This window comes from Peromyscus maniculatus, chromosome 18 (genome assembly GCF_049852395.1).
Source record: "Peromyscus maniculatus bairdii isolate BWxNUB_F1_BW_parent chromosome 18, HU_Pman_BW_mat_3.1, whole genome shotgun sequence".
Lineage (NCBI taxonomy): Eukaryota > Metazoa > Chordata > Mammalia > Rodentia > Cricetidae > Peromyscus > Peromyscus maniculatus.
This window is the reverse complement of record NC_134869.1, coordinates 22880736-22893290: the sequence shown is the minus strand read 5'-3', so window position 1 is coordinate 22893290 and position 12555 is coordinate 22880736. Positions and strand designations below refer to the sequence as shown.

The window sequence follows — 12555 nt, the reverse complement described above, 5'->3', positions numbered from 1 at the left end:
GATTTTAGCTTTATGGTTGATGGTCTTCGCCACTGCATGATGCTACCCCTGACGAACATAATCTTTTCCATATTAAAAGTCTTCTGTAATTCCCAAATTCTTCCAAGGATTTCACAGTCTTTAAATAATGCCTTGAAATATTGTTTTCTTCCACCTCGTTTATTAAGTACTTTTCATTTTTTATGTTTTTCTTTAGTCAATTTTTCTTTAGAAAATTCTTCATCAAGTTAGTATTACTAATTACTTTGCAGAATGCAAACATTTGTTACAACTAAAATCCATCATGGTTTTGTGATATTACACTAATCTGCATGTCATGCACTAGAATATAACTGAACAAAATTTTATCTTGCCTGTGTAATGCAGTCTTGTGTATGGGTGACTGTGAGGGCACACACACACACACACACACACACACACACACACACACACACACACACACTATCCAATAAATGCTTGAAATAAACACAAGAAGTTAATGCAGCAAGGCAGGCTGGAAGGGAGTTATGGGAATAAAGAGGGAAATATTGAAGGTGGAAAGGAAAGTGAGAGTGAGGTACAGGGAGAGTGAGGGAAGGAGAGAGAGACGGGGAAAGAAAAAAGAAATTGCAAATACTTGGCAGGAACATTTCACAACAAACCTGTGGATTAGTAATGCTTTTATATCTTTTCTCTTGAATCATTACCCAGGCTCCACTTAAACAATACCAATCGTCTCAAGATAAATTGCTGGACAAATCTGAGTAAAAAGGTATTTTCTTATTATCTGTGAAAGATACATTTGAAGATTTATAGTGGGTAGCTAAAACCATGGATCCATAATAAGTAGCTATAAACCATACCAATCCATAAGTATTCCGTCTTCTCTCATCACATACATAGCTGTAACATGGATGAATTTGTAAGTGATGCACAGAAAGAGATTCACAGTGATGACTAATGAAGAGAGAGTAAATATAGCAGTCTACAGTAATACAGTTTTTGATATTATTCCTTTCTCAAAATATTATACTGCACCCTTCATTTGCAATTTCTGGAGATAACAACAGTGTCTACAGTATGAGAAGAAGTGAGGTGAGAGAGGCCGGCCCTGTGGTGCGTATTTGGACATAGAGAGTATTTGGACAAGAACATCATGATGTTGTAACAGCAGGTCACTTAGTTCAGATGGCCACTATGTGACCTAAGAATGGATAGGGTTTACAGAATAGATTGCTTGGAGAAAGGGATGGTCCACTTCCTTACTGGGATGTAGCAGGGCACTGGAAACTGGCCATTCTCAGAAAGGTGCATAACTTAAAACTTGTGTCTTTAATTCTGAAATATTTCTTTTACTCCTTTCAAACTACCGTGAACTCTAGTAACAGAAACATCAGAAAATTAAGCTGTGGGTAATGGGGGATGGTTGTATCAGAAAACATGCCTCTACATAGATTTTGATTCCTTATAAATTTCACCTATTCAAATTTCCTTTTGAATTACCTGAAATATATTTCAAATAATAGCATTTCAAATTTTTGTAAGTGTATTTCTCTGTGTACTATTTTTTCCAAGTCTGGTCACAGCAAATAACCTATATTTTATAATTGTATATGACATAATTTTCATAATGTATGTGCCTTAAATAATTTTTAAATTTTGATTTATGCCAATTAATTTGTTTTCTTGCCTTAAGAATATTTTAGTTGGCCTCCCACTCCAAATAAATTTGAGTGTGAAAATAAATAATACTTCACATCATGTTTTGTTCATGAGAATTCATGTTACAAATATTATAAGTATTTTAAAAGACTTTGGAGTATAGGAACCTACTGGATTCCTTTACAAGTGTTTCACAAATGTATACGGTCTTTTTTATATAGAAATATATTGGATTGTTAGAAAATCATTTTGAAATCATATAGAAATTTATATATAAATTTTGTATTATATATTTATTATTATAGTATCTGAAAAAATTATAAAACTAAAATGCGACAGAAAAGTATGCCTGGTTGAATAATGAAATACTGACTTTTTTAAAACTTATCACAAATAAGTATATTACGTCATGTACTTAGAATATAATCATTCTTATGCTTATTGGAAAAAGTAAGACAGGAGAACATTTTGTATTCGTGCTAGCAAAATAGTTGAGACTATAACACTTTCTTATTATAACAGTTCCTAAATGAAAGTTGTGAATAATGTCCTTGAAACAACATCACACTTCTCTTTTGTTAGAAAACATTTGATATTTTTATTTAGAAAATCCAAAAAAATAAGAGCTGGATAATTTGCAATTTGAGTAAATTTCTACTGTTAAAACAGTGTGCTTTCATGAGAATTGTGTTATGCCAACTGTACAATGTAGGGATGGAGTTACTGGAAAATAGTGTATTAGATCTAAGAAAAACTATAGGAAATGATAATAAACCACAAATGTCTTCATTGTTTTAATCCTAAGTGACTAGAAGATCTCTCTCCTGCTTCATTGTTTATTTCTAATGGCTAGGAGGCATTTGACTAGTAGGTTCATGATAATTATGACAAAGGATTATTTCACTTATTCATTTTCTTCAGCGCTTCCTACAGCTGTCTCATTGTTGTGCTTATATGTACACAACCAGTACACACATATATTTGGTCATAGACAAATCACTTAGAATATGTAACAATAAAAATTACTTGATATTAGTAATAGTAGCCAACAGACAAAAATAGCTTTGAGTTGAGAAGTTATCTCAACTCTGTGTCTATTTAGTTAATCAGAGGAAAGCAAATTAATACAAACAAGCAGCAGCTGCATGCCAGTGACCAAAGCATTTTCAAATGGAAAAAAAAGTAAGCTGCACAGATGAAAATTGTGGTTAAGAACAATGGTAAATGTGGCTTCTGACCTAAACCTAGGAGAAACAATCAAATTTCATGCCACACACATCTATTCTTAATCCAGTTTGGATTTGATGGCTGTTTATATAATGAAGGCCTGAAGAAGCTTGAAGCATGTCACTAAATCTATTGGGATTGGTGGCTTGATTTCATTCCCATCCAGGCGCAGGTAGCTCAGTTGAGGTCCATGAATGAAGGCATCCTGTTCGGCACGCAGTGTGGTGGGACATATTACTGAGATGTTCACATCTATGGAAGGAATGATAGAATGAATGGTTAAATTGAAACACCAAAATTTTAGAAGTCTAGATGAATAAAATACTGCAGTGGCCTTAAGGGGCCAAATAACCTCATGTGAGGAAAGCTGTAGAGATACAAGTTATTGTACCTATCTGTTTCATAAGAATGATCCTGGAAAATGTTTGATGTATCAGGTACAGTGTTCTCACTCTATGCCCTGCTGTATTTTAGTGTGAGATATTACATAGGTAATATTAAAACAATGATAGATCCAAGGTAAATAAGATATCTCAGATATTTTCTAAGCTTACAAGTGAGAGGAAGCATGTGAAAATTGCCTTACTATGCAAAAATGAGGAACGTATTTGGAGGATTAAAAGCAGAGACAGTTATTAGACCTGGTACATAGGTAAATGAGTCGACTGATTGGTAGAAGAGTTCTTGCAAGGATAATTTGCTGTATTGTTACCTTAAAATATGCGAAGTAATAGCTGGGCGCTGGTGGCGCACGCCTGTAATCCCAACACTCGGGAGGCAGAGGCAGGTGGATCTCTGTGAGTTCGAGGCGAGCCTGGTCTACAGAGCTAGTCCAGGACAGGCTCCAAAGCTACAGAGAAACCCTGTCTCGAAACCCCCCCCCCAAAAAAAATATGCGAAGTAATATATGGTACGTTTACATGAAGTATTTATCGTAATTCTACATATAATACTTAAAGCCATGAATCCCCTACATAAGAGAAGGCATTTGCCAAGGGTTGAATTACAGAGGATTGAGCCCAAGAAATACCCCATCAACTTTTATACCTGGTACTGATGGGGAAAGCAAGACCTGTCTTGGACTAGAGCTCACGGCACTAACAGCCAGACTGAGAGTCCTCTCCAGAGTGAAGAGCTGTTATGTGTCCAAAATTCCTGTAAGCTTGAGGCAGATGATCTCAAGTATTAATCGATGGCTTCTGCTTTCGACAAAAAAAATGAGCAAGAGCTCTTTTTCAACTAGACACACCTAACTTGGGAAAAGTCTCTCTCCTATGTCCTTTTGGTGCAAATTCACAATATAATTTCAAATGATTTAATACTTGGATAATGGCTGTTTTGTCCAAACCCTATGTTATCTTGTGAATTGACTTGATTTAAACAAAGCTCACATATGTAAATCAGCTTTGTGGTTATAGTTTTTTCAAATGCATAATCACTTTATCCACACACAGACCGTATCAGGAAATATGGCTATTCTTTCGACCTGGGTATTGTATAAAAAGTCAGCCCAGACTAGCCTTTTTCTCTTACTTGGGATCTTTGCCCACCAGGGATACTGTGTTTCACTCAGTTCCTTATTTGATATCCTCATCACTCCCATACTTCATATTCAGTATATTCAAATAACTGGAATATGAGAAATAGGAGTTATAAACTTAATAATTTTCCATAAGTTAGGATTCTTCTCAGAGAATGTGGAGAAGTAACTTATCAGACTATATGCATATTTTCCATAAAAATTCAAGTCCCTCATGCTCAGAAGAAATACATGTTTTTTTCCAAAATCACAGAAGCAAAGTTCACTGGTAAATTTAATGGACTTTTCATATGAAAGTTTTGTTTCTTGCAAATATTTTTTAGCAACTAGATTATTTGACAAGAACTAAGTACACTAATAATTATTATAACACAATGTGATCGATAAAATTCTCATCCAGTTATTCCAAGAAAGGAAACCCTTATTCTACATTTATTTCTATGGTAAACAAAACTAGGTCCTTGTGTTAAATGAGCAGACATGGCGGCCTTTTGTTAAGGTAAGAGACCAGAGCCTCTGGTTTTGAATGTCCCATCACTCTGTGTCATTAAGACAGCTACTGTCACCCTCCTAGGTTTGAGGTTTAGTTTTCTCTTTGAACTTCCCAATGACATCACAAAAGGGTCTTGGGAGGTTTCGGGTTTCTCCAGCCAAGGAAATGATTACAAGCAACGAAATGATTACAGACTTGAATCCTTAGGCTCCTGGGGTGGGGGATCCCTACAACCTTTCACAAACTCAGTTGAGTCTGACACATGCTAATATATAAGGTTGACTGACTAAAATATTGGAATGTATTTCACAGCCTTTGAAAACCTTCTGTGAAGTTTCAGGAGAGGACACAATGGCTTGCTTCGTAACCTTGTGTTCAATGCTGGCACATCATTCCTAAAGACTTGATCTCAAGCTCCCAGCATCTGCAGCTCACATACAAAAGTCTATGTTGAATCACCTGAAATTAATTTCCGTCTCCAGTTATCTGTGGGGCTTTATTGTAGATAAGGAATTAACCTATAGGAACATAGACCTCTCATCAGGAAAGACATATAAACCCAGGGTCCTCCTTAAACATTATGATGTTTGGCTCAACTAAACATACTCATCTAACAATTTTTCTATGTTGTATCTTTTCCTTCTGACTGGTGTGTTAAACAGTGCATTTCCTCACCACAGGGGAAAAAATAACTGCTGTGTTGGCAACATGCCATACAGTTCCAGAATTTTATGCTCAATTACATGACAACAATAATGAAAACAAAAATCTGTGCTCTCCAAGCAGTGGAAAGGTGCTCCGACCCTGTAATGGAATGGTTATGTGATCGTATGCTAAATGAATCTTTAGCAAATGATAACTAGGAAGCATAAACCTGTGGCATTTACCTGGGTTACTTTCTATAGAACACTTTCATCACCACTCACTTCAGGACCGCATTAAAAAAATTACAGAAGGAATCTCCCCATGGTTATCCTCCCAAAATGCTTATATTGGAATTGAAGATGAATCTCAGGCTGTGTACCAGTTCCTAAGTGTGGAATATAAAATTACTCACTTTACCATCAGAGACATCCTGATGTAACTCTGAACAGGTTGAGTTAATCTCAAATGTTTCCAAGAGTGTACGTTTTGTAACCACTTCATCCTTCCATAACATTTTTGCTTTGATCGGCTTCAACCTGATCCACTATCCACTCTATATCCAAAGCTGTTTTCAAGAAAGAATAGTTATTTTCCTCACTGTGGATCCATAACTAAGTCCTGGTAATCACCAGTTCCCAGGGCATTCATTTCCATCTCAAGTAACTAAATTCTTGAGCATCTGTAGTACCTCTATGTATGATAACCCACAGCATCAGGACCAGCACCTGAGAACTTGTTGAAAATAAGAGATCTTGGGTTCTACCCAAGACTGAATGACTCAGAAACTCTGGGGTGAGGGGACACTATCATATGCACACTGAAACCCACTCTACCATGGAGTATTTGGTCAATGAAGATACTTAGGGAGATTCAGGCATCAACTCTTTTTTTTTTTTTTTTTTTTTGGTTTTTTCGAGACAGGGTTTCTCTGCGTAGCTTTGTGCCTTTCCTGGAACTCACTTGGGGTAGCCCAGGCTGGCCTCGAACTCACAGAGATCCACCTGCCTCTGCCTCCCGAGTGCTGGGATTAAAGGGGTGCGCCACCACGCCCGGCACATCAACTCTTATATCCTATTCTATAGATAATTCATGAGATTGTTACCTTACATATTTTCTCAACAAATTTACCCCACAGAGTGCCAGGCATGGGGGCACAATCCTATAATCCTGGTACTCAGGATCCTGGGACAAGTAGTTGACCTTGTGTTCAAGGCTACTCTGAGAGACACTGAGATGTAGTGATGTTCAACCACAGAGAGAGAAATACCAGAATCTCTCCAAGGCAAAGAAAACAGAGGTGTTTCCTTTCTCCCATATGTAAAAGTCCTGTGTAGATGACTAAGATTCGGTTTTCAATCCTGAACTTGAAGATTTGGGAATTTTGGTTTATGAAAGCTGAGTCAACAACATTGTGTAATGAAAACTGAAAATAATTTGTCAATTCTAATAGCCCATTACTTGTGTGTTGGTGGGGGGAACAACACAATTGATAATCTTATAAGGGACAGAGACTAGACATCATGATGGACATTTTGGTCACAGGCATATCCTCATGGCTACTTACTTTTAATTTTGTTGTGATCAAGGTGAAGGTGCTGCAGGTTAGCGTTAATTCGGGGAAAGTTTGTGAGCTGGTTGTGAGACAGTTGGAGATCCAGAATTGACGACACATCAAACCCTCTGGACGGGAGGCCTGCATCTGACAGTCTGTTGTGGTTAAGTCTCAGGAAGGCCACTTTAGGAATCACATTGAAATAATTTTCGGGTATTGCTTCAATGGAGTTGTTGTCCAGAAACAGCTGCATGGTGTTGGCTGGTAATCTTGGAGGCATGTTCCTCAGGGCATTCTTGGCCATGTTTAGCTGCATGAGGTTCTTAAGTCCCTTAAAGGTATCTCTTTGAAAGGCGTTATCTATAAGTTTGTTATGCTGTAGGTCAAGAAGGGTCAGGTTTTCCAGATTACTGAAGGTCCCCTGAGGGATTCTGGATACCTTGTTTCTAGCTAACTGTAACTGTTCCAAACTTCTTGGCAATGGAGAAGGTACCTCATCTAGCTCATTGTCTTCTAGAAACAGGAAAAGAAGTTTCTTCAGCTGGCTTAGAGCCCCCTTCTCAATGCCGTAGTTGGTTATTTTGTTCTTGTTTAAATTGATCCACCTTAGCTGGGTGGCGTTCTCAAATGGTTTCTCGGGTATGGTTTCTATCTGGTTGTTTTCCAGGTAGAGGTACCAGATCCTTGAAGGAATAGCAGGGATTTCTCTGAGACCTCTGTTCTCACAGTATAAGGCAGTAGGGAAACTAGGTGGACAAAAACATTCCCTAGGACAATAGAAATCATCATGCACATCCCAGTCCTCTGGGTCCTGTACCTCATAGGCCTGTCTCACACTCTGTGTCCACACAGTATCTGCTATGAGTAACACCCAAAGCGTCAAAGAGATTGAGGTTGCCATTACAACACCTGTAGAATAAGTAACACAAATGTTAAATAGTACATTGATCTTTAAATACCAGCAAGAATCAACCCAGTAAGCATTGTTCCTTCAAGGTATGGCTGAGAATCTTCACTTCTAATCCATACACAGCAATGAATACACATGTATTGAGTACCCATCACAGGCAAAGCAGTTTACAGACGTTGAAACAAATTCACAGTCCTTAACCTTTCTGGGTTTAACTGAGTCATAGTGAAAGCTGAGAAATGGAAAGCAAAGTTTAGCAAGCTTAAGTGCTTTTCCATTTCAAGCTATTAACTTGAGAAACTTTACTGAAACCAGTAGTTGAGTATAAGAGAACAAAATGTGATCTAATAAATGAAGTGGCAACTGAGAGCTGTTCCTAAGAGGTGGGCATCTGCATGTGCTTTTATTTTTACCCTTAAATGAGAATAACATCTGGAGGAGATTTCCCAGGTTCTTTGGCCCTCAGACCAAAGAAATGTAGAGATCAAAGGACAATTTAGAAGTTTATGGTAAAGGATGGGTCTAGGATCTGAAGTAAAGTAGGAGATTCATCTCTGGCTCTGTTGCTGAACTTTTCAGGTAAGCTTTACTTTTGAGAAAGAGTTGTGTAACTTTAAGTACAAATCAGAATGAAGATGTTTAGCCAAGAAGCAGAATTATGAAATTTTCACATAACCATTATCTCATATATAATTGTTATAATCTCCCTCATATAGACTGTCTCTATATTTTACAAATGTATATATATGCTCATGCCTGCATATGACAGAAATTATTTAGAGCTAATGTATCAGTTATGTAATTTTGATACATGTTTATTCACCTATGACATAATTAATCAGGATAAGAAAGAACAAAAACTATTTAGAACATAAGTTAAAATTTCCCCTATATTTACATATCCAGTATAAATATAACAAATACTAAGTTAATACTTTCTGATGTATACTTTTAGAAGAAAGAAATTTTCCTCCATTGAATAGCACCAAATATAACATTCACAAAGAACTAGTGTCAGAGAAAAATATATGCATAGTACATATTTAAACATTAGCTTATAACCTGTGTTACATATATAAAATTTACAGTTACCTCAGTGGGCATTCAGCTAAAGCAACTAATAGCACAAATACATTTCACCAAATCCTAGGAACATAAACATAAAATCACTCATTAATGGTATGCTGGTCTTTTATTCCTCCCATTAACGTTCAGAATTGCTTCTGCCAGCTGTCAGACTGCTTCTGAAGGCAGAATGCTTCTCTGGACTGCTTCCAACAGAGACAAGTTAAAGTTTCTTCAGAGTAGAGATTTGCATTAGTTATTGAAACTGTAACACCACATCTTCTGAATCAGAACTCTGACTATCTAAACCAAAAGTTGTAAAAAAGTACAGAATAGTTTACCTTGCTTTCCAGGAATATACCGTTGAGTCCCGTGGCTGGTCTGACGCTGGGTAAAATAAATTGATGGGGGAGGGGAGGTAATAAAAGAATGAAAATTCTTTGTTTTGACTTGATGCTGTTAAACCTCCAATCAGAATAAATGAAAGGGATGGTGACTCTTCACCATGAAGACCTTTTGATGTATTGTTTCCACTCTGACAGGCTTCAGGATGGCTTACCTCAGCCTCCTTGGATCTTCTCCCTCCTTTTCTATTGGTCACTGCCCCTCACAGTAATGGAGCGACCCAAGCTTTGCTGTCGGATTTTTAGAGTCTTCTGTAAGATGTATGCACTGTTGGCTCCAATTTCAATCCCTCCAACAACAGCAGTACCTTGTCACCTCAGGAGAGGAATTTTTTCTTTTAATTCCAAGCATGATTTTCCATAGTCAAGGCAATTTTCACTCTTACTTCACAATTCCAGGGACGTTAAAATGTGCTGATGTATAGATCGGATCCACTAGCCAGCAACTGAGGAGAATTTTAATTGTAATGAAAACAAAAAGAGATTTTGAAACATTTCTTTTTCTTGATGATCTTTTAAAACAATTAAGCACAAAAAGTAAAGGCCAATATATTCTGTTCATGTGGACATATTTTATTCATTTCTGATATAAAACAGATGCTGGAATGTTTTGATTAAGAGAAACACAGATTTGAAAAAAAATTAAAATTCTCTTGGAGTAGTTATAGTTGATTTACCTGATAAATATAGTAATCACCTTTGTTTCATAGAATCAGTAATTGTCTCTCTATTCCCCCATTCCTTAATAATAACTTTAAATAATTATTAAAACGGGATGACTTTTTTATTACATTGTAACACATGTTTTACATTCGGTGGCTTATAAGGCATTCTGCTGCACTGAATTTTTTTTTCTCTAACATATGTCTAGGCTAAGTTCTTCTATTTATCATATTTAAGGGAAAATGGTAATTCTATTGAGGCAAGATGCAAACAAAAATCTGTTTTATTTCAGGCTGTTTTCTGACCGTAGTAATAAAGGCTTCCATGTCTATCACCCACCAACACTGTTTATACGAGTTGTATCAGAGACAGAGGGCACTGGTGGGAAAGGACCTTTCTGAACCATATCTTCCTATCTCTGTGGCCTTACATGGGTCCATTAGGATTCAGTTTTATCATCTACACAACAACAATGGACTCCCTCACAGGTTTCGTTTCTTTTGATAAATGAATATAAAAATACTAGTCTTTCTTGGGAATTTTCACTATATATCCAATTAGAATAAGTGTGTGTATTAATGGCTATAGATGAAAGAAGAAATATGATTCACACATCTCTTCATGGTCCTACAGGTACACACAGAAAATACTTTTTAAAAACACTCTAGTTCTTTTTTTATAGCTTTTATATACCATCTTTCTCTTCTCCACATTACGTTTTATTGTTTTCTTCTCTCCATTTCATGTTTCTTTTCTTTTTTCTCAATCCTTGCGACAGAAGTGCAATTGGATGTTCAAATCTACACAGTCATAATTTTCTTTTTGAGGCACACTGATTTTAGTCATTTCTAAGCTTTTTGCCTAAATATTTCTATGTGTTCAGTAGGAAAATCAGCATATTTCACGTCTCCAGCCTATTTTCCATTCATCATTCTGCTTAGGATTTACTCACCAAAATGTGGTCTCTTGTGTTGTTCTTTTTCAAAGTTGCTCTGGCCAAATCAGCAGTGATCTCCATAAGAATTATTCACTGATTCACCTATTTGGCCTGGAATAGTACAAAATTACCTAATTAAATATCCCTCTCACTTGAAGACATCATCCTTTCCTGGAATATTTTCTCTTTTCAGTAATTCCCTTTGTCTACATCTTGGGGATCTCTTTCTTCTTTCTAACTCTATGTAAAATGCTAGAGGTGTTTCTAAGCCTTTAAAGGTACTGAGTTTCTGCCTGCTGTCCTGGGCCTCTTCCTGATGTAGACACAGCTCCTACACGATTCCACTCCCAGCCTTCCCTTCTGTTATAATATCTCTTGAACAAGTATCTCCAAACTGGTCTTGGAACAATACCAGTACTCCAACATATGTTTATCTATTGATAGAAATGATAACTGTGGATAATTATTCTCTTTTCCTTAGTCTCCTTATGTATACATTACGGCTAATACAATGATTGATTTATAATAGTAAAACTACCCATTTGACAGAGTTGAAATGACATTTAAATAAGTCAACATGTTAAAGTTATAAATGTACAGACTTATAAAATCAGACATACTAGTTTTACTGTTCTGAGATTTCTGGTATGTTTCTTCTTCAAAATAGTTTTATTGCTGTTGCAAACTGAGGATAATTTGGCCAATCACAACAAGATATATATGTGACAAGGAGATATTACAGCTGCTTCCTTGTTGGCAGTGACAATTATACAAATTTTCCCTTACAACCTACATGGATGGATTGTGCCTAAATTAACATGTCATTAAGTTGAATCTCATATAATGGACATTTATTTACAATTGGGTTTAAAATCATAGGTGGAGAGTGTCTTCATTATGAAGGCTATTTAAATTTTCACTAAACATACTAAACACTGATTATGACAAAATAAAACACACCCTCTGTTGAAATACTATTGTTCTGGATACATTTATGAGTGATGCAGCCCTGCATCCTGGGTCTTCGGGAATAGTGTACTCTTGAGAATCCCCTTACTCTTCTCCATGTTCTGCTCTTCATCTTCCAGGCTAGTTGCTTGACTACTTCCTCCATTTTTTTTTTCTCTTTAGAGTAACTTCCTGCTACCTGGCATATTTTTAAACCTTTATTTTCTCTGAAGGTTAAAAATGTATTTCCTGGACACACCCACTTCCCTGACATTTTGATTGTGTAGAATTCTTATTTGAAGTAGTATTTCTGTAAGGTTTTGAAAACTGTCTTAGTTAGGGTTTCTATTGCTGTGAAGAGACACCATAACCACAGCAACTCTGTAAAAGAAACATTTTTGGGGGGTGGCTCACTTACAGTTTCAGAGGTTCAGTCCATTATGATTACGAAGGGGAGCATGGCAGGCAGATGTGGTCCTGGAGCTGAGAGTCCTTACATCTTGACTCAGAGGCAACAGGAAGTCAACTGA

The 12555-nt window shown here is 36.6% G+C and overlaps 1 protein-coding gene across 1 annotated transcript; it reads right to left on the bottom strand.

Moving 5' to 3' along the window:
• Window positions 1-515: 515 nt before the first annotated feature.
• Window positions 516-9959, bottom strand: Kera (keratocan). The gene is made up of 3 exons (XM_006989032.4): window positions 9415-9959; window positions 7111-8007; window positions 516-3120 (listed from the first exon to the last, which is right to left on the bottom strand). The coding sequence occupies exons 2-3, from the start codon at window positions 7997-7999 to the stop codon at window positions 2954-2956; spliced, it is 1056 nt and encodes a 351-aa protein (XP_006989094.2). The 5' UTR covers window positions 8000-8007; window positions 9415-9959; the 3' UTR covers window positions 516-2953.
• Between the last annotated feature and the right edge of the window lie 2596 nt (window positions 9960-12555).